The sequence below is a fragment of the Barbus barbus genome, assembly GCF_936440315.1.
Source record: "Barbus barbus genome assembly, chromosome: 21".
NCBI lineage: Eukaryota > Metazoa > Chordata > Actinopteri > Cypriniformes > Cyprinidae > Barbus > Barbus barbus.
Genome location: NC_136749.1, coordinates 10,093,687 through 10,116,143, shown reverse-complemented (window position 1 = coordinate 10,116,143; position 22,457 = coordinate 10,093,687). Strand labels below are relative to the sequence as shown.

Genomic DNA, 22,457 nt, shown 5'->3' with positions numbered 1-22,457 from the left:
TGAACATTTTATTTTGCTGAACTGACAAATAGGCTGTATATCAACTGTATAAATGTTATATTATGAGTTCATATTAGTTGAATAGGTTTGTAGGAGTGTCAGTAGTATATAAATAAAAAATATAAATGGCAATGTGTGTTATGCATACTAATATATTAGACTGACGTATATTAGACTGATTTGAAGTGACTTGTTTGACAAGAACAGTATTTTTGTTGCGTTGCTGTAACTTATCTGGTGGAGTGTAGGGCAAGAAACACTAATGTCATGGCTTCAGTTGTCTGGGAATAAAAATCTGATAAAATTTATACTTTGAATCCATCCAAGTCACTTCAGATAAGCATCTGCCAAATGAATTAATGTTAGACATTTGACTTGACACTTAAAAAAAAAAAAAAAAAAACCTTGTTAATTGCAACTGCTTAAGCTGCCAAGGCATATACCTGACATGTTTCAACAAGATATTCCAAAGTTTTAAAGATTTCCAAGTAAATGTTTGAATGTTTTCCTCTTTGGAATATGAATTTTATAAGGTTGATTGATTTATTGACTTTGAATTTTGACTTCCCTTATAGGTTCTCTATGTTGCAATGGAAATCATTCAAATTAATTGGGCCATCCAAGACACTGTGCAGATACAGTCCTCTTAAGGTGCACTAGACAGGTTGTCGATCAAGTGCAAACTGTGACCTGAGTCCTTCAGCTAATTGGCGAAGGTGACCTGGGTGAAGAAGAGACTTGGAAACACCAAAAGATGGACAAAACACAAGAAAAGGAAATGGAGCCAGACACGTGCGATGGGATTAGGGACAGGGAGAGATTTCCTGCAACCCGAAGACAAGATGGAGAGATTGACTGGAGAGAAAGAGAGAGGCGGAGAAATGGAGATCGACGTGCAAATGGAAGCTCATCAGTGCCAGAGCAGGCTGAGTATGGAGATCGAGACAATAAGAGGAGAAAAGGGGACACTTTTCCAAGGATGACAAAACCAAACAGAGTGGGAGACAGAAGGATACCACTTACAGAGTGTGAAAGAGAGCGTCACATGGGAAGACCGAAGGACATACTGTATGAAAATGAAAGAGAAAAGGAAAGGAGGAGATACAGAGACATGGACATGCAGAGTGAAAGAGAAATTGCAAGATACAGGGAGGAGTTGAGGAGAAATGAAATGAGAAGGCCCATAAAGGAGGAGCCAGATAAACAGAGGGAACGAGTCAAGGAGTTTCACTCAGGAATGAGAGATAGAAGGAGAGAAAGTTATCCAGAGGTCAGTGACCTTTCAGGCATGAGGGAGAGAGAGCCAGACAGAGAAAGACATCGACAAAGAGACAGAGAGGGCAGATATTATCCTCGGCTCATGGAAAGAGAGACAGAGAGCTTTTCAGACAGGGAAAGGAGGACTGATAGACAGGGAGAGGGCGAGAGATCTAAGAAAAGAGATACAAAAAGCGAGGGAGACAGTGATGGAGACAGGGGTAAGGAAAGAAAGAGAGAAGATGATGCTACACGTAAACACAAACACTACAAGAGTGAAGGAGACAGTGATGCAGAGCGAAGGGCAGACAGAATTAGAGAGAGAGAGAGACGTAGAGAGAGAGAAGCCGAAAGATGGCGAGACAGGGCAATAAGAGAAAGAGATTACCGAGAGACGGGTTATCGTGATCCAAAAGGAGAAAACTCAGAACGACTCAGAGACACAGATAAACCAAGAGATAGAATGAGAGACTCCAAAGACAAAAGGATGGACAGAGATGCTTATTTATACACAGCTGAAAGAGGAAGGTATAGAGATGGAGGTAGGATAAGAGAGAGGGATAGGTATTCTGAAAGAGAGATTGAAGAGAGGGAGAGGAAGAGAAAAGAGTACAAAGAGACAGGGAGAAGTAAGATGGAGAATAGTGGAGAGCTGATTTCAGGAAATGATACTGAGAATGAAAAAAGGAGGACAATGAGAGAGAACCTTGAGGACAGAGACAGAGAAAACACATCTGAGATTGATACAGAGAGACTGAAGGAAAGAACAGAGGAAGAGCAGGAAGTAAGGAGTACACCAACGGAAGAAGAGAAGAGTGCTGCTGAGGAAGGAGTTACAAAGAAACCTAAGAACAGGATAATGAAAATGTGGCTGGAACCTCGAAGTGAGAGAAAAGAATCTTGTTTAAAAGAGGACACAGAGAGAGAGAGAGCAAGAGAGAGGTACATCCAAAGATACAAAGAAAGCTATACAACAGGAAATGAAGAAGAGCCTGAGGGAAGTAAACCACTGAAGAGCAAATGTCTTGAGGACAAGTATAGAGAACTTGAAAGGGCTGGGGAGTTCAAGAGAGATATGGATGTAGAAAAGGAGGAGAAGAGGATGGAAGGGGACATGGCTTATGATAAAGAAGCCATGGAATCAGAGTGGCAGATGGAAAGAGAGAATGTGGCCGATAACTTGGAAGAGAATGACAGAGATGAACAGGGAAGCAGTAATAGATATGACGACTTGGAGAATGAGGAAGGAAGTGAGGGAGAATCGGAAGCAGAGAAGAACAGAATGATGTCCGCAGATGATGGATTTGTAACGGTCTCCAGTGGAGGGGATGATGCGGAGGAAGAGGATTTTGAAGACTGCAAAGAATTCTGGGAAGGTCGAGCTCCCGAAGCTATCTCTGGACACCCAGAAACTACAGAGGACAGAGAGAATGGGGCAAATGAAGCTCCAAAATCACCCCTAAGAGTCTTTTGTGTGATTGGTCAGACCCATTCCACGTCACAAACCAATGAGAATTCATATGTACACCCTACTGTTGAAGAGGCAGCCAATCAAAATTCAGGTCATAACATGGACAATCAAGGTGAAGTGAGCATAAATGAAGCATTTGAAAAGGTTGAACACTGTGAACAGGACATTGAAAGAGCAATGAATGATCTCAGTCTTTCTCTTAATGAGGACAAAGGGGAGGGTGCAGGAAGTAATGACCAGACAACAGAGGGTGTAACATCACTGGAGGTCCAAATGATTCCTTCCAGTGAGCGATCAGAACAAGACACCCAACCTTTCCTACCAGAGCCTTCTGAAACTTCAGGGCCATCCAAGGATAATGGAGGTGCAGAGACTAATAGTGAAGAGACAATACAAAGAGGAGCAAAAGAACCTACTGGAGACTCAGTGGAGCATTCTGGTTCTGATGACACATGGAGCACATCTGAGGAACGAAAGCGATGCTCTACTGCTCCTCACCTTAGATGGGCCAAGAACGTGATGAGAGAGATCCTGGGTCTGAAGTCGGTGGACACAGAAAATGCAAGAGGTAGTGTGACACACATAGACACGCAAACCAACACACAAACAGAGGGTGAGAGAGAAATGGACAAATCAGGTATAGAGGAAGAAATAATAGAGGGAGGAGAAGAACAACAGGGAGGGATGGAGAGAGAGTTGAATGAGAACCGTGACTGGCTGGATCCTAGTTCTAGCCAGCACATGGTTCCCTCAGAAGGAGAGGCAGAGGGGAAGGTAGAAGAAGTATCTAAGAAGAAAGAGAGTAAAGAGGAAGTTGTTCTAAGGTCTAATAGTTTTCGAGATTTGGGGAATGAGGCTCGCACGAGGAGGCGAGGGTTCCGAAAGTCAACGGAGAAAACCAAAGAAGAACAAGAGGATGAGGAAGAAGAAAAGGGAGTTGGAAGGGACCGCAGGACGAGAATATTCAACATATCAGGTGAGAGGAGGACTAACATAAGACGGCTGAATTGGACATTCAGTGACCCACTTGCTCCCACTCATGTGAGAAGAGATCTAAATGTCTCTTGCTGAACCAACTCTATCAAATTTAATATACCAATGGTGTAATGTCATGTAGAGAGGCTAAATGTGCTTACGCAAGAATGTAACACAGAAATCCATGAGTCATCTTTGCCTAAATAAGTGTCAATATGGGCTTTAAAATGGTTTATTTTCCCGCCATGTAACTGAGTGTTTCTAACATTTGAACAGTAATAAGCAGTTCAAACTTTTCACTGGCAGTTATGTTGGGATGGTGAGATCCTTATTTATAATCTCAGCTATAGAATAACATCAAAAATGTTTATGAATACGCAATTATTAGCTCTACCTCAAAAGCAACTTTCTTTACCACACCTTGGTAAAGAACCCTTCAGGCCAATGGCAGGGCCTTATAAACCGTATGGTAATTTGGGCATGTGACAGGGCTGTATGTTTTAAATAGCATGGATGTAAAGTTCCACCCTACATTTTCTCTTGTTGTATATAAATTTTTTCTATTTAATCTGATACGATTGGGTCCTTAATGGTGTTTTATGTTCAAATGGATTGCTGGTGACTGTAGACACTTTAAAGAATGAGACATCCCAGCGATTTCTATAATTTTGTTTCACAGTTTTCATTCATATTGACTGGGTCTCTCTTTCTAGTCAATGATGGATATAATGCCAATAGAAATATATAAATAATATTCTGAACAGTCCTAAAATTGTTTATTTACCTTTTTATAGTAATATATGACAGCAAATATTTCAATCAAAAAAAATATTTTTTTAAAGAGACGCATTCTTAGGACTTTAAAGAAATCTGAAACCACACAAACAGTAGACTTTAGGTTCTCATACCGCAGGAGTAACTAATAATGTATTCCTCCAGGAATTGTTTTTTTGGGGGGTTTTTGGGTAGTCTCATTTTATTGGCCTGGAAGCGCCGGAGGGCTCCTGAGGATTCTTGTGGGGGTTGGAGTCATGACCGCCGAAGACTCCTAAAACAGCAGCATTTCTTGGAACAGACAGAATTCTGAGCTTCCAGATTTCCTTTGTTTCACAAATTAAACCATTCTCATTCATTCATAACAAGTCCTCCCCCAGTACACTTTCCTGTTTTTTTTCCCCCCCATCATATTTCTCATTGCATTAGGGTTATTTTTATTTATTGCCACATTTTCTTGAGAGCTATTGAGTTGCTCATACCCAGAGGTCTTACGGTCTAGTCTATCTTTGCAGTTATTCACTGGAAAGCTTTAGGTGGTTCCCATGTTTACAGCTTGTGTACAGCTATGTATAATCATCCCTATCTGTTTTGCTTGAGATGGAGTGTTACTGGATTTAGGCTGCTTAAATTCTGATCTTGTCTTGGTTAAGGGAAGCCTAAGGTGCTAAAAAAAAACCTTGTGATGTGTGCTGATTTCTCTGTGTTTTGGTTTGTTTAGATGACGAAGAGGACCAATTATCTTTAACCTGGAGTGAAATGGACCTAAGGTAGGAGAACATGTATACTGCATGAATAGACACTCTCATATTTTGTCCCTCATTAAAATATTTCCCATGTAAAAGAGTTAACTGTACATTTGATACATTTTTTAAATCATGTACACTCACATGAGATGACAACTCCAGATGTGTCAAGCTTAAGAAAAGCTCTTACATAGAACAAGTGGTTAGATATTTTTGAAGGAATAAATTAACTGTGGCTGAATAGTGAATTTCTTCAATGTTGTCTGCAACTGAAAACTACTCTAAGGCGCACTGGGACTGACATATTAGACAGCTCAATTTATGCTCTATTATTCCCATTTATAATGTGCTGATATCTGGATTCATGCATTTTTAGGACATCTAATATTGTTCAGGGTATTGTTCAATGTTATAACTTGATAAAATGGAAATGACAGCATGAAACCTTCATATGCAGTCTATCACCACTTACAGTATTTTATTTGGTAGACAGTCTTATGGATGACCGTTATGTCACAGATGTGCTCTCTCTCCATCTTACATTTAGGAAACTTGGGAGGACAAAAAAGAGGAATTCTAAATTTTTCAGTAAGTCTCTGTATTGTCTTTATCTGTCTTGATCTTTACATGTCATGGACATGGCTATAACCAAAGACTATAGGGTATATTCTTTAACAGACTACAAATAAATATATCTATTTAAAGTCCTCAAAATCCATTAAAACATTATTAAGATGCGTACAATTCCCAGTCATACAAATCCCAATTTCACACACACCCTTCTGTACACATGCTAGTGTACATAATATGATTGTAACTGGCTGTAACATACAGGACATACATGGTTCTTAATACATGGATGGTTAAAGTTTAAGTTATTGAGAGCAGGGAAAGTTTTGTCATTCCTGACTATGCTACTTTGGTAGTCCTCCAGGCAAAGAACAGGTTTGTTCTTGCACATCACTCGGAACTGCAGATAAACAGCTGCAAATGCTCACTTAGTATTAAAAATGCTTTTGTGGCTGTTCGTGCTTGTACATCTTTTCTTTTTCTTTTTTGTTTTTGCCCTGTTGAATCACTTACCTGCTGTGCTTGTTCGCTTTCCATGTCATTCCATGACCTTTTGTAATTTTTTCAATCTAGTAATTCTCAACTGGTGGATCATAGACAGGTTTAGCCTTTTTTCTGCTCTTTCTGCTGTATTTAACAAATGTATTTATATACATTTATAAGGTATGATTATTTGCATTTAGCATTGTTTTTCCTTTGTGTTCTGATGAGGGTCGTGGACAACAGGAAAAAAAAAAGCTAAATCTAAATGCAATTAAACAAGTCATGCATAGTTAGATAAAATACATAGTTTATATGCACCTGTTTGGTGGTTTTTAAGCAAATTCTGATGTTATTTGGGGTAAATATCAGCATAGAACCGCATATCAGCATACATTAAATACAGGATCACTTTCTGACAACCACTTTGTTTTTGTACAAATTATTGGTCACTTACTAATATAAAGTAATGTCAAAGTCTGATTTCAAGGACATTTGTTTAGTTTTGTGTGATAAACAATTTTTGTAACCAGTGTAAAATCTGAGAAGCACAGCTCTAGGACCACATCAATGATTTCTCTTTCTCTTGCAGACTCTCAGTTGTATCAGGAGTACAGTGAGGTGGTCCAGAACAGAGAGATCCTGCTGTCTCATTCTGATTCTTTATCAATAAGTTCATCTTCCTCTCCAAATCATTCCCCTAAGCTATCACGCAGACCTCTCCCACCCCTCCCTCAAGTCCTCCTACATCACCACACTCTGACCCAAACCAACTCCATTAAAAGTCTAAATGTGCCTCAGCAGTCCATTAACAGTCCCCCGTCCCCTCGCCTGTCCATCTCTGCTTCCTCACCCACACTGTGGCAGGATCTCCCTGGAGTGAGGACCAGCCCAGAGTTGGAGGGACTTACTGAGGATGAGAGACGCCTGCAGGAGGTATAATTATTTGATCGGTATCCCCTACTAAACATTAAAAGTGGCTCAAGACATAAACTTAAAAATGTATGATACATGACATTGTACTAGATAATAACATTTCAAATCAACAAAAACAGCTCAAGCTCATTTTGCAACAGAACATTTCACAATGATAAAACAATGAACTTGAGGGGAACTAACATATTTACTAAAAAGGATCTTGGTGGTTGGAAGTAATTGTAAAAATGTGAAAAGTGAAGTTAGAAAAGGTCTAACACTTGTTTACTGAAAAGTATGTTGAATCCCCTTTGATATTTTGTTATCAAATGAAATTACATTTTTAAGTTTGGCTTAAAGGGATAGTTCACCCAAAAATGTTCTGCTGAACACAAAGGAAGATATTCTAAAGAATGTGGGAAACAGAGCAGTTCTGGGGCACCATTGATACATTCCATAGTATTTTTTTTCCTACTATAAAAGTCAATGGTGCCTCAAAACAGCCTGGTTACAAACTTTCTTCAAAATATCTTCCTTTGTGTTCGGCAGAACAAAGAAATTCATACATGACAGAATTTTCATTTTTGGGTGAACTATCCCTTTAAGTGTCCACTGTTTTCACATGGTAGTATTTACTGTACACATTAGGGTAATTGTGTAAGAAGGTTTAACAAAAAGTTGTAAAGTCACATTGCAAGATATATTACCACAATTGTGAAATACATATGCAGTTATAAGAATATGAGAATAAAGTAAATGTAAAGGCACAATTAAGAGAAACAAATTCATAAACGCAAGATTTAAATCACATTTTGTGATAAAAAAGACAATGTAACAGTGAGATATAAAACCACAACTGAGAGAAATATAAAATCTCAGTTGCAGGTAACAGTCCTCACTACAAGATTTAGTCTTATTTTGAGATATAAAGGAACACTGCGACTGTAACTGATTGTAATTATGTTACATAAAGTCACGATTTTGATTTATAATGTCACAGTAATCTTTCATTTTTAACTCTGAAACAGAAACAGGCTTTCATGGTACATTGCACTCCTAATATGTATGAATTATCTTTTTAAAAGATATTCATTTTTATTAGTAAGGATAGCAACATGAAGAGTCTCTGTCTTTTTTCAGGTGAGGTTTGAGGTCGTGACCTCTGAAGCGTCATACTGCCGCAGTTTGGACATCGTAGTGGAGAACTTTGTCATGTCCGAACAGCTCAAAGTTATCCTATCTTCACAAGACAAAAACTGGCTGTTTTCCAGGCTAAATGATGTTAGAGCTGTCAGTCACAGGTTAGAATCATATCATTAAATTATCAGAATTACTGAATACTGATGAACACATTTTAGTTTTGATAAAGATGTTTAGATCGCTACATATACTATGTGTGCTGCTGGCATCATAAGACATAACTTTTAGACTCCCTAAATATGTATGAATTCATCTTGGAGTCGGTTCTCAAATGTCTGCTCTGCTTTTCCACTTAGCTTTCTGTCTCAGTTGGAAGAAGCAGTGGAGAAGGACATTGTGCGCTTTACCGTCTGTGACATCATTATCAAACACTGTCCACGATTCAAAAATGTGTATGTGCCATACCTTACCAACCAGTCATATCAGGACAAGACATATCAAAGATTGATGTGAGTATTCGTTTGTACTGATCTGAAATGGAAAATGTGCTTTTCCTATTTTATTTATATCCATATGATTTCTTTGTGTCATTCCACCATCTCTCATAGGGACGAGAGTCACGAATTCCGTAGAGTTGTGGAAAAGTTGGAGCGTAACCCGGTTTGCCAACGACTGCCTCTACGGTCTTTCCTCATTCTGCCATTTCAAAGAATCACACGCCTAAAATTGCTTGTGCAGGTACTGTCTTCCTTGGTCCTGTTTAATTCTGCCTCTCACATTTTTGATGACACATTCCCTAAAGTTTGCAGGAAATGCCATGACTCTAGGAGCACATGCTTTCCTCCGCCTTCTTCATCTATGCTATATTAACATCCATCTCCTGTCATAAAGAATATGGTATGTTGCACTTTAAATGCCCTTTTTTCTCTTGTCTTTGTTGGTAGAATATTGTAAAGAGAACCGCTCCAAAAACCAAGGATGAAGCACAGGCAATTAAGGCGATGAAACTACTTGAGAAGGTGATACTTCTCTTTATGTACTTGAAAAAATGTAGTTATGTCACCCACATCTCTGCATTGGAATTTCTTATCAGTTTTCTCCCTCACCACTGTCCATGTTTCCTTGCTTCTTAACAGATGATCCAGGACAGTAATGAAAGTATCTCTCAGATGAAGAACATTGAGTCGCTTGTGACCCTCAATGCCAAAGTTGACTTTGAATGCAGGGTGAGCATGACACATGTTAGGGAACCTAATTTGTACTGTATGCCATCTGAATAATAATCAGATTGTATAATGACTTATTTTGTGTCTCTTAGACTCTTCCATTGATCAGTCAGTCCCGCAGACTGGTACGAGATGGACCTCTGACTGAACTGAAAGACTTTTCTCTGAAAGACTGGAAAGAGGAGAGAAATGTTTATATGCACCTTTTCAATGACTATCTCCTGGTCTCTTTGCGGAAAGAGTACGTTTGGCTTTCTTTAACATCCTCACTTCAGTTGAAATCAGGCTTTTCATGTTTAATGCAAATGATACCTTATGTTTTATTGTACAATTAAACCTTAACTTCCTGTTTGCAGAGGGGGTAGGTTTACAGTTATCGACCATGCACCTGTGTCAGAGCTGCGGGTTGAGAACTGCAGGTTCAAACTGCATTCCTTACAAAAAAACCTGTTCCGTTTGCACATGCCGCAAAAAGCCCTGCTCTTGCGGACAGATACCCAGTAAGTATGTCATTGTGTATGTCTATTATTAGAGAGAAGCTTTTGCTATTTTGTAAACATGCAATGGCTGCCACACGTGTGCATGCCTGTGAAGTCCTCATCCCTGTAGGGCAGGGACGTCCAGTCTTGCTCCTGGAGGGCCACCCTCCAATAGAAGGAGCGGGATTGGACAGCCCTGCTGTATTGCAGCGCTGGGTAAATTACTTACAAATTGTAATACGTTACCGATTCCAAATTACATGACACAAATTTTGGTATTACTGTATTAAGTGAAAGAGGAACAGATGAGAAAAAAGTTGGTGATTTTGTGCATTTTAATGTGTTTGCGACAAAAAAAACATGGTAAAATAACTGAGTGCTAATTAAAATTAAAATGAATGTGTTCATCAGTAGTTGATGCAATGTTGAAACACTTCTTAAACCTGAAATTATTTTTAAAACCAGTGGTCAAATGCTGTGTATCCACCTGACTGGTCTCTGTGTGAATGTCCACAAAACTGAGTGTATATAAACTGTAGGCTATTTTAAAAAGGAAAATTTTAAGAAAAAGTGGAATTAGGGAGAATCAATAAATTATGAATAAATGATTGCTATTGTGTAAATGTAATCCATAAAAAAGTAACTGTAGTCCGATTAAAATGTCATTTAATCTGATTACGTAATCCAGATTGCATGTAATCAGTTGCTACCCAGCTCTGTTGTAGTGTTTCCACATTTGCAAACTTTGTCATATATTGGACAGCATAAATTCAGTTCCGTCCAGCAATCTTGTGTTTTGCAATTTGGTTGTGCAAAATATTGCGTTAAATTAATCTGTACCCCTCTTTCATTTTCTATCATCTCTCAGAGCCAATAAATTGCGCTGGATATCAGCACTCTCACGTCCTTATCCTGAGATTGACTTCAGTGCAGTTCAGGGTATGTGCACTTCCTACTTTAAAAGAAACTGCAGTGTCAAAGTAAATATTCTAATGCTAATAATTGAACATGTTCTCTTTTTCCATTTGCAGACTTTTCACAAATGCAGTGCATCAGAGCATTTGTTGCCCAGCAACCAGATGAGCTAAGTTTAGAGAAAGCAGATGTTCTGTTAGTTCACCAGCAGAGTAGTGATGGTGAGTTAAATCTAATCACATGAACACAAGAAAAAAGATCCCCAGTCATGTATAGAATTTATTTCTCTTGATATACCTGAGGCCACTACAACAGTTTAGTTACAATCTCAGATCTTTAACCACAAGGTTAAGAACAGTGCTAAGAACTCTGCCACTGCTTGAAGAAAAACCAAGGTTTGGTCACATGTTAGGAATCACCTTTGGCCAGGGGCGCCCAATCCTGTTCCTGGAGATCTACCTACCTGCAGAGTTCAGATTTACCTCTGATTCAGCACACTAATCATCATTTGAAATGATCAAGTGCTCCTGAATATCTTAATTAACTTGCTCAGTTGTGTTAGCCTAAAAAAACACCCTGACCAGTATAGTGTCCTAAAGTAGAACCCGTGTTGGCCTTTTTGTATAGTACATTTATTGTTTGTCTAATTTAGGAACTTGTATGACTGCACCAAGCCCACATTCACTAGAGATCTTAGGGACATGTGGTAGACTAGAAATATAACCAACCTGTTAACGCCCATCTTATGAGACTCGTCTCCATTGTTAATGCAACAAAGAGTTCTTGGAGAACTTGTGTGGGTAGATCAAGACGGTGTTGTACTGGTATTCTGCAGTGTAAGAAAAAGGGAGATAGGACGCTAGGATAGGACAGAGATAGTCCCGGAATTGCAACCTGATTCGAAGAACCTCCTGCAGCTTCCTAAGATTTTTAAGTTGAAGTGAGTTTTGTGCTGCATGTACTATAGATCATGACATCATCCATACATGTGTATTTGAACTCTTAGTGGTAAGATAAAATGTTTTGTGAATACGGGCCCTGATCAGCAAAAACAGACTATTGACGAGTGAGTAATGGTGAGAAGAGTTGAGACCTTGTACATGAGTTATTTTTAAGGTTGAAGAGGTAGTAAAGGGGAAAGAAAGCGTGGCATATCAGAAAATGTCCCAGTGCACCACACAGAAGCTGGTGTTTTTGTGGCATTGTTGTATTGTACCTGTGTTTGAGAGTCAAATTTCCTAATTCTGTTCATTAGCCTTGTCTGTTTCCCTGCTCCACCAGTTGAATTGAATATCAATTTTTGAGCAAGTACATAACCAGCCAGTGTTCAAAACTATCGCCTTACTTTAACCCGATTCACAACAGTTAGCTTATAATAATGTTTTCTAATTTGAGTGGTACTTTTAGGAATTTGGCTATATCGCATGTGAGGATGCTGCAGGTGGGGGATCGTTTATAGCCTTTTCTCACAGCTGGAATAATTAAATTTATCATTTTGATCACGGATTGTAATCCATGAAGGGTCCCACTTTATATTAAGTGGCCTTAACAACCATGTACTTACATTTAAATTCATCATTTAGTACAATGCACTTATTGTGTAAATACATCTTTTTACATTGTACTTATATATTAAAAATACCTGCATGTAATCTGTAATTAATTTATAATAACTCTGTTGACCTATCCCTTACACCTTAACCTACCCCAACCTGTCCCTAACCTTACCCGTAGCCCACACTTACCCGTATGAACAATTTGAGAATAATTTGCACGGTTTGATGTGATATGAGCTAACCGATCGATAGATTAAGTCACAATTGTAGCGCATTTATTGTAACGCTTTTTTCCTCAGCTGGTCAGAACAAAAGTGTCAGACTTGTTATATGTTATATACTTATATGTTCAGATGACAATATCAAGTGAAAATTCTTATTTGGGTCATATATTCTTAGACGTAGGCTAGAATGTGTGATTCCTAAGTACAGTAGCCACACTGGTGCGGTGACTGACAGCCACACATACTCCTCAAAACATTCGATTCATCCGTGGTGGAGCCGTGCCGACTCACAAACCACGTTTAACAAAATAATTCCGGTTTCAAACAGAGATGGCGACAAAGAGGCCAAATTTACGGATTGCAGCTTTAAAGCGGCCTAAACCGTAATCTCTAGCTTCAGTTAACGGTTGTTGTTGTGCGCGCCTTCACAAGAGCGTGGCGTTCTAGCGAATGACGTAGGCGTAGCATAACCATAATCATAGAGAATGGTTTCATATGGTTTCATAACCATAATCATAACCATTCTTTCATGACAAGGGCATTCCTAGTTACCACAGTTTATGTAAACAGGCATATTTCCCCACACACTGTATATGATTGTATTACTAATGGCGTACTGATAAATGAACTCCACTGAGCATATTCTATATGTCTGTTCTCAGGAACAGTTCTACAAGTTCCTAGTCAACAAAGCAAGTTCCTAGTAGATACTAACTTTGTCACAAGCAGAATTCAAGAATTGCTAATGGATGTTTTGACAAAGATTCTCTCCTTTTTATTCAGGCTGGGTGGAAGGAACTCGTCTGTCAGACAGACAACGTGGTTGGGCCCCCGAGTCTCATCTGGAGACAATAGTCAGTGACAAAGCAAGAAAGCGCAACCTGCTGGACACCATGAAAATTCACATTGCTACAGCTGCAATGTGAAGCAATATGTATTCTCAGGTGGACTTTTTCAATTACAATTTTTTTGTATTACTTTAAAGACTTAAGCCTTCAAGAATTTTATGGATTTACGTCTCAACTTCATGGGAAGTTTCTATTTATTGTGTGTATACACTCAAGCTGATAAGGGTGATGTGGGTGTTATGGCCATGTCAGAGTACTACTCCACACCCTGCAAAAGGGTCTGGCAAGATGCTGAATTACAGCAACTGAACTTCTCAGATATCTTATGGACATTGACGGACTTTGCAAATGGCACAAATGCATCCATATGCAGTACCTGCTCCAAATGAGTATCTATGCAGCTGCCATAGTGTTTATATACGACTTTCTTAAAATCTGGAAGTGGGGAGTCATTCCTGGGCAGAAGTTTGGACTACAGACTGTTGTCCTCAATCTGAGCAAGCCATCTCACTGAGGAACCACGACAGCTGGATCTAAGTCTGCGTGTAACGCTGAATACTGCACCAAAACTACTTGTTCTCTGTTATTTCTAAACATCAGATGCCCTTCAGCATGGAATATAAATGCTGTCGGACTGCAGCCTGATGGGAATACAGTTTGAAGAGTTGTTGGTGTGCTCTAGGACACGGGATGCAAAAGGACAAATAATTAATCGCTGTGAAAAACAGTTGACTTTAACAAAGTGCAAATTTTATTTAGGATCAAGAATTATGGATGCCTACTTTTTAAGACCAAAAAGTGTACAATACCCAAGGTTGTCTACAATGTACATAATATAGATTTTTAACATAAAAGCTAAAAGTATTATGTTTTCATGGAATAATTCCATCTCTGCTTCCTGTTCAAGCTGATTAGCATATAACTGTAATATGCCTTGAAAATAAACAGATAATTTGTTTCCTGAAAGAACATGTCATGGTTTAGAAGATGGGGTTTATAGTCTTATCAAGTGCACTTTGAAGAATTATGGGAAGGCCATTAGGTTGCAAGACCTTAAGAAAGAAGAATCAGAATGAAAGAGCGATACAGGATTCAGTAGGAAATCAAATGCTTTAGTGTGATTTACAATACGAAGAATCAATGATCATTTCATTAATGTTGGGAAAAAAAGTCCAGGCTACATAAACAGCTTCTTGGTTATATGAAAATAAAAAAAAACACAACAGTGGAAAATGGTTTTGTGATCAACTAAACTGTACTTGAAATATCCACAAATGATTGGTTCCTGAGGTTAAACTGAAATCAACTTGACCCCTGACCAGTAATCAATAGTAGCAGACAGGAAAATGACATTAAAAGTACAAAATAATGCAAATACTGTAACACTTCACAATTAGATTCAATCTGTTAACATTAATTCATGTATTAGGTATCGTGAACTAACAAAAGAAAATAATTTAAAGAATTAATTTAGTGTTCATTTCTGCATAGATTAATACATTTTTAGAGTTTTAAGTGATGCATTATCCTAGATATTTAAAATCCATATTTCATTCTTAATAAAATTCAGCTCTTAAAATATTTACTGACACATCGCTCGATTTGGCGTACTACTTGCACAATGCACATTTCTTCATATTAAGCCTAAATGTGTTTTAATGTCACTATTGATGAGGATTGTATGATCTTTGAATAATATTGGTCTATAAATGTAAGATATTGCAGTAGTTCCACTTTAGCACAATCAAATATACTTCAGTATATCTTTAGTTAGACCTCAGCACTACTTCCGGACAATTAAAGTTCATTAAGCACAGAATTAGTTGTTCCGATTCAGCATACTTTTAAGTATACCGGTTTAGTATACAAAGAAGTACAATTGCAGGATATTTTTTAATCAAGTACATAAATATGTAAATGTATATATAGTACACTTAGCATGAAATAAATGTATTTTAAAAACATTTCAGTATATTTATATTTCACCAGGGTATAAATGGGAATAAATTAACATTGAACAACAGTAATGTTGTTCATTTTAGTTTATGACATCTAATGTATTAACTAATGTTAACAAACTGAACCTTTTGTAGTGTTCCCACAAACATTATCTGAATAATCTGAAGAAGAAGATTGTGATGTAAAGAGGTTTATGTGCTCGAATGATCCATGAATAGTCTAATCTCAAGCACGCTGCATATTAACAAACACCCAACATGCATCCAGACGTAGACGGTGAATTCAACAAACACATGATCAGAGACACACACACTCATGAGAACTTCAGCACCAGGTAGAACAGGAACATCTCTGCACTCACTCCCTCACATTATCATCTTCACTACGCGGTACTAGACTAGACTAGTACTATTACCAACTGTTTTATCACTGATTTACACTATATAAACTTTGCACATGCTGAACAGTCAGTGTCATCTAATAGGAGACAGGCCATGTTTAAGGGAGACACATGCACGAACACTCCACAAATCATATCCAAAGAGATTCTAATGAGAACAAACAGGTGCCGCTTGCGTAGAGTAGCACAGTGTTAAAATAGGAGGAGTGCATGGGTCTATGCGTGCACCACTTTTTAGAAGAACCTAAATTTCAAAAGTCTTCCAGGCTGTCAAGTAAGTGCTATGAGATACGGAGAACCAGAACACACGCTTGGCACATCTGAGTGGATCTAATGACCCAACAGAGAACTTCTGAGCAACACTCATTGCTATAGAGCTACACATCACTAACTAAAGTATAAATTATTGAGCTTCAACCAGAGAAACAATTAGGGGATACTAAAAAGTCTGTTATGAAACAATGGTGTAAAATGGGTTTGAGTTCTCTTTTAAAACACCAAACCTGAAAGCATAAGTGTGCAACCCACCCGCAGCTTTGAGCGTCCAGATTTATGAGTGAGTGAACAGAGGTAATAGTACACTTGGTTCAGAGTACAGCGGATCTGAACAGCACAATGTGGAGGTTGAGATGGGAGATGTGTGTCCTATGGTACATTAAAATACAGTGAAGGGTTTCACTGTATAGCAGGATAAGAATCACCCCACTAATTCTTCCAATTATCGATTATCCGTTCCTTTCAACCTGGAGAAGCATAAAAAAAATTGACGGTCAGTTTTTTTGAAGTGTTTGTCAATACAAGATTGTGTGCCTTGTGTAAGAATTGTAGTTTTGAATCATTCATAAATGTGTTTTTATCTAAATTGCCACATTGAATCAAATGCAACAGATTATGTAAGAATGGAATTATGATTTACACACATCATTTCTAACCCACTGATAAAAATAAAGCTCTTTCACGAAGCTATAAAAAAATAAAAAGACTAGTAGTGATAGTAAAGGTCATTGTACACCGAGTCCGAAATTTTTGTACGTTAAAAAATAAATACGACCTCACGTTCTGTCAATCACGTTTACACACTGCCTCTGAAACTTTCGTCTGTCATAAAAAAAATTCGGATCAGGTTTGATTTTTGCATCCGTAGCATGCATTTGGATAGGAAAGGATGAGGAATACGGAAAAACTGAAAAACGCACGCACAAATTTCAGACTCAGTGTGCAATGACCTTAACAGTAGAAAAAAAATAGAATAGTAAGCTACTATATATATATATATATATATATATATATATATATATATATATATATATTTATTTATTAGTTCATAATTGATATTTATGATTTTGAATACTTAATTATGCATGCTCATTTGAACTATTTTTACATTTCAGTTACATGTGCTGCCATCGATCGCATACTCAATCTTTAAGATCACAATCACAAACAGCAATTTAACACTGATAAATGTAATCTTCAGCAAATTTCAAAAGGAATTTAAATTTTTCATACTTTAAATTTGAAGTTGATTTGTAAAATTTAAAAAACGAATTTTTGAGGGGAAAAAACTGTTCTCAACTTATCACTACTGGCACAAATTTTAATATCTGTGCATCCTAAAAATATAATATTTATTGTTAGAGAACCTATTTATTAAGAATATATTGATTAAACTATATTTCCAAAATAGTCCATAAACGCATATAAACAATTAATTTTAACTACTTAGTTTACTAATTGTGTAAAATGACTATGTCCTAGAAAAGGGACAAAGAGTAAAAAGGAATTTAACAGGAATACAATGATTGCTAAGCATCTGTATGTATGTATTAATACCTGTATGAGATGGGCAGGAGGAGGTTGTTCTTCTTCAGAGCTTGCACTTTGCTGAGAGTCTGGGGGTCGAGGGCGATATAACAGCGTCGGGCGTAGTCCAGAAGCTTTTCTTTAGATGGGTCAAACTCACCCACCTCAGCCACCTTCTCTGGAGCCACCAACAGAAGCTCAGCAATGGGTGTGGTAGAGGCCACCGTATTACGATCTACACCGTGGATCTGGAAGGCCTTGGACATGTTCTTTAACCTCTGGTATGTTACCAGGATCTTTTTATAGCGGAACAGCACACCTGCTGCATCTTTCACTAGAACAACAGCAATAAGGAGAGAGAGATGAACAAAGAGATCAGAAAGAGAAGAAAATCACTTGTTTGTCATGTTTCCTCACACTGTCATGCTCACCTCTCTGTCTTTCTCTCCCTCTGGCGATTCTGAAAACCCTTCTTCTCTTCAGAGCTAGATGACTGACGGTGGGTCTTCCTGCTGTGCCGATGTTCCGAAGTGACATGTTATCTGTTATCACATCCTCTCCTGACATCATTTCCTCTTCCAGGTAGCTGTCCTCAAGGTAGTCATCCTCTTCTTCATCTCCCAGAAGAGTGAGGGATTCTGTGGCGGCATAAAAAATCATGCAAAAATATATCACGGTTTCCACAAAAACATTAAGAAGATAATTACAAAAAATAAATAATTAACATTTGAATCATATTTTAGAAAAATATTAAACTCATGAAAACATATATGGAAGTATGGTAAATATATAGTGACTAACAAGTTTTTGAAGTTAACTTCTTAGATAAACTGTAAATATGCTTATTGTAGACATACAGTAAATATTTAAACCAAAATGATGATAATAGGGCAAATACAGGTTTTCAGATCCACCTTGCAGTTCGTTGAGGGACCTGTTGTTGCTACTGCAGCTGCTGCTGGTGCTGCCGCCACCGTGGCCCTGCAAAAGAGGCTGAGGGTGGGGAGATCCATACATGGAATTTATCTGAGCACCGACTGGACCAGGAACAGAGCTCAGGGCCTTGGGATTGGCTGAAGTCTGTTGCGTTGGCCTCTGCTGGAATGACTGACGGTTGGCTGAACGCTGGCTCTCCACTTGTTGATCTGAAACGTTAATGATTAAAGTTAATTCTGTGGCCGGTTGCATAATAGGCTTAGACTAGTCTTACAAGTTTGTTGCCTGATTTTTTTCCTTAAGACTGGTCATAACTTTTTTTTCAGTCAGTTACATAAAAATGAATAAGACTGGTCTAACTTGAATGTGAAAAATGAGACTCATTACCCTCAGCTAACTGCTAGCTGGTCAGACTAATTCTTAAGACAGTCTAAACATAGTGGCTAAGTTTGTGCAACTGGCCCTTGTGATCTTTATGTTGCAGCAAGGACTCTCGCCCTTATCATGTTAGGACAACACGGCACAGACTTTGGCCAGAAGTGAAAAAGAAGCGTCTTTGAATTTTTAAAGTATGATGTTTTAGTTAGGATTTATTCATCTTCTGCACAGGGTTATTATCATTTTATTATAACTAAATTAAACATTTTATTAATTGAAATAAAGCTAAAATCTAAATATTACATGAAAAACCTATAAATAAATGAAAATTAGAAATGTTGCCTAAAACATGCATGTTAAAACACTGAATTTACTAACTTGAAATATAATGTGAACTAAAACGGAAATAAAAATACATTAAACCTAAATAGTAAGATTTAAACAAAAACACAAAAAAATCTAATAAAAATGACAAAGGAACATAAAAATACTAAAAATTTAACCAAAATGAAAGTTAAAAATAAAAGTTAATTCAAAATACTAATAAAATCTGTTATTATTGTATTAAAATAGCACTGGTTTATATCAGATGAGTCTAGTGTATAAAGTCAAAGAAGTTTTTACCCCGATCATTTTCTCTTCTCCTCCTCCAAGAAAAACTCCTGGAATCATTCCCTGCTGGGAAAAGAGAAATTTAGTTTCTGTCTTTCTGTCAGTCTTTGGGAAATCTGTATTAATACCCAGCCTGACTTCTGCATCATATGATTACTTACAAGAACATCTTTTTAAAATAAAACTGTTTATCACCTTTCTTTCTGTGGACAGTAGCAACACAGTCCATGATACACTTACTATGCATACAAATCGGGCATGATGTTATTAGCTGGAATGTAGATTGGAATTAAATGGTTACATTATTTACTGAATTTGCACATGTAAGATTTATTCAGTCCCTGACTTTCACCACACAAAGCATGTATGCATTACTAATGAAACTTTATGGGAAAAGGCATAAACTAAGGTGTAAATGACAGTTCTCCCAAACATTCCACTATTTCTCAAATGACCTTTGACCACATCTACTAACTTTATCTTGTGTCACTAAATATCCTCTATTTAGCACAGTGTTGGCTGACTCTCTGTCTCTTATTTCCCTCTGGTTCTGTCCTCGTCTCACCGTTGCTTTCCTGACTCTTGGTTGAGAAGATGAACCGATCGAGCTGGCAGCGCAGGAAGTCCCTCTCCTCCTCCAGGTCCTCGATGCGTTTCTGCAGCCATGAATTTTTCTCCAGTGAGATCTGCAGTTGTGTGCGCAAGTTAGTGATTAACAGGTACGAGCTGCTCGGTGCTGGCTGATCACTACCTGCATCACAACACAAGCAAATATCATCACATGTTAGTTCACCCAAAAAAGATAATGCATTCTGTCTTTATTTATTCGCCTCAGGCATCGAAATGTACAAATCATAAAAGAAATCCATAGGAAACAAGTCTTTGAAATCCAAGTAGCTTTATATAAACAATAATTTAAGCTTTTATTCATATTTAAACATCGATCAACGCAGATACAGTACATAGAGCACATGAAATATGGTAAACACGGAAGCTCAAATATGCATGCTTTATACGCAAGAACGAATGAGATTAAATATTAAGAATAAATATGAGAGAATATCTACATTTGATAGTAATGAACGATGAACGAAATTCTTAAGGATGATACTACAAGCAGTGTTGGGGAGTAACTAAAGTACATAATTTAAATGACAAAATAAATGTCATTGTAATCAGTTACAGATAAAAATGTGTAATTAAATTAGTTACTTACTACGATTACAAGGGGGTTACATCTGAAGGTGTTTCAGGAGTTTAGGACACATGCTTATTCCATAACTGTTTTATTTCCTATTTGGGTTTATTTATTTGTTTTTGCAAGGCATTGTTAGATGCCAGTGTTTCCTGTCATAAAAATGTGATTTCAGAATCATCATAGCAACTAAACTATTTCTTGGTATGAGTTATACAGTATTATCTGTATTTAACCTCAGAGTGATCTCAAAGGGAGTCATTTTGTGGTGCTGTGCTTTTCAAATTAAATTATTATAATCTTAATTCAAGGGATGAAGGATTACGAAAATGACCATAATCAGCGTTGAGAACTACTGTGAGGTTAACCCTGCCTGCTTTACATGTTTGAAAATTATTAACAGTTGAAAACATTAGAAATTTAGAAAAGTAATCAAATGTAATGGTAACACTTTATTTCAGGGTCTCTTAACTAGTTGCTTATTAGCATGCATATTACTACAATATTAGCCATTTAGCACATATTAATGCCTTATTCTACATCCCTAATCCTACCCAATACCTAAACTTAACAACTACCTTACTAACTATTAATAAGCAGCAAATTAGGAATTTATTGAGGGAAAAGTCATAGTTAATAGTGAATTAGTGTTCCCTATTCTAAAGTGTTGCTAATGTAATCACTTACATTACTTTGAAATAGATACATTTTAAATAGGGTAACTTGTAATCTGTAATTTTTTGGGTGAACTAAACCTTTAACATTCGCAAAAACATTCGAACAACAAGAAAATAATGATAATGAACAGAACTGACCATCAAAGTTCTGGTCATTCTGGTTGTAAAAGCCTCCCTGCTGATCAAAGTTGTTGTCTTCGAAAGGAATTGAGATTTCATAGGTATCCTCATTCTTGGGAGCTGAAGAAAGATGATTAAAGACACGTAGGATGGACATTAATTTTTTTTCTGGGGTCATCAGCTCCAACGTGCATTTATGAGTGTGTTTATACAGCAGCGCGCGGGCGCGCACTCACTCTGGAGCTCTCGGGAACGCGCGTGCTTCCTTGAGGCTGCGTCCGCATCGTTCATATTTCCGCCTGTCACCCCAAAATACTCACAACATCACAATAGGTACATAAAACATGCAATAATCTAACCGGCTATCAGATGACTAGCATCCGTGTCTTCTCGCATACACAGTTTTACACGTACACGTTCAAACTGTCTGTCACTATCTTTCAATCATCCCAACACCAACCAAAACATTTGCATGACATGAGCTGCATTCCTCTCGAAATCAAAAATACTAATCAGGCTATTCATACACACCGTTTGTTTAGTTGCACTGAGATGAATAGCACACTAGCTAATCTTTAGACCCAAATAAACGCAGTATTTCTGTCACGTGATGACACAAAACACATACAAACCGTGGTTCGCTTGTGAACGTGCTTCCCTGTCATGTATTTGAAGCGTGTCTCAATGTACTTTCATCTGTTTGTGTGTTTGCTGATTAAATCACCCTCAGCAGCAACAGCAGCAGCAGCAGGGCTAAAAACAACGTGAAGACAGACACGATTATGGCACCTTCACATCTGC

At 37.6% G+C, this 22,457-nt stretch overlaps 2 protein-coding genes across 6 annotated transcripts in view; one reads left to right on the top strand and one right to left on the bottom strand.

Annotated features, from left to right (window-relative positions):
• Positions 1-14,780, top strand: part of LOC306886909 (uncharacterized protein) — a 17,285-nt gene extending 2,505 nt beyond the window's left edge. Inside the window, exons 2-15 of one of the 2 annotated variants that reach the window (XM_079444274.1) lie at positions 576-3,296; positions 5,199-5,247; positions 5,771-5,811; positions 6,866-7,209; positions 8,329-8,489; positions 8,685-8,837; positions 8,937-9,066; positions 9,273-9,347; positions 9,465-9,554; positions 9,647-9,795; positions 9,911-10,054; positions 10,902-10,972; positions 11,065-11,169; positions 13,512-14,780. In XM_079444274.1, coding sequence (XP_079300400.1) covers positions 755-3,296; positions 5,199-5,247; positions 5,771-5,811; positions 6,866-7,209; positions 8,329-8,489; positions 8,685-8,837; positions 8,937-9,066; positions 9,273-9,347; positions 9,465-9,554; positions 9,647-9,795; positions 9,911-10,054; positions 10,902-10,972; positions 11,065-11,169; positions 13,512-13,654 — 4,197 coding nt within the window. In that variant the 5' untranslated portion in view covers positions 576-754 and the 3' untranslated portion in view covers positions 13,655-14,780. Of the gene's footprint in view, positions 1-575; positions 3,705-5,198; positions 5,248-5,770; positions 5,812-6,865; positions 7,210-8,328; positions 8,490-8,684; positions 8,838-8,936; positions 9,067-9,272; positions 9,348-9,464; positions 9,555-9,646; positions 9,796-9,910; positions 10,055-10,901; positions 10,973-11,064; positions 11,170-13,511 lie in introns of both variants that reach the window. The other variant, XM_079444273.1, reaches the window with a different exon arrangement.
• LOC306886918 (coiled-coil domain-containing protein 106-like) lies at positions 14,307-22,457 on the bottom strand. Of its 4 annotated transcripts, none has more exons than XM_079444289.1 (9): positions 22,289-22,457; positions 21,893-21,955; positions 21,675-21,776; positions 20,230-20,415; positions 19,677-19,730; positions 18,653-18,883; positions 18,170-18,376; positions 17,769-18,072; positions 14,307-16,678 (listed from the first exon to the last, which is right to left on the bottom strand). In XM_079444289.1, exons 2-9 carry the CDS (start codon positions 21,945-21,947, stop codon positions 16,654-16,656), a joined length of 1,164 nt encoding a protein of 387 aa, XP_079300415.1. In that variant the 5' UTR covers positions 21,948-21,955; positions 22,289-22,457; the 3' UTR covers positions 14,307-16,653. The 4 variants fall into 4 exon arrangements, with proteins under 4 accessions (XP_079300415.1, XP_079300417.1, XP_079300418.1 ...); XM_079444291.1 differs by having other exon boundaries at positions 19,677-19,727; XM_079444292.1 differs by having other exon boundaries at positions 19,677-19,727; positions 21,893-22,455.

What these genes read in the sequence shown, in the direction of transcription:
- LOC306886918 (XM_079444289.1), bottom strand. Translation starts at nt 21,947, where the DNA reads ATGAACGATGCGGACGCAGCCTCAAGGAAGCACGCGCGTTCCCGAGAG. An exon ending in GCGTTCCCGAGAGCTCCAGA is followed by an intron (nt 21,777 to 21,892) that starts GTGAGTGCGCGC and finishes ATCTTTCTTCAG; the next exon opens with CTCCCAAGAATGAGGATACC. An exon ending in GAATGACCAGAACTTTGATG is followed by an intron (nt 20,416 to 21,674) that starts GTCAGTTCTGTT and finishes GTTGTGATGCAG; the next exon opens with GTAGTGATCAGCCAGCACCG.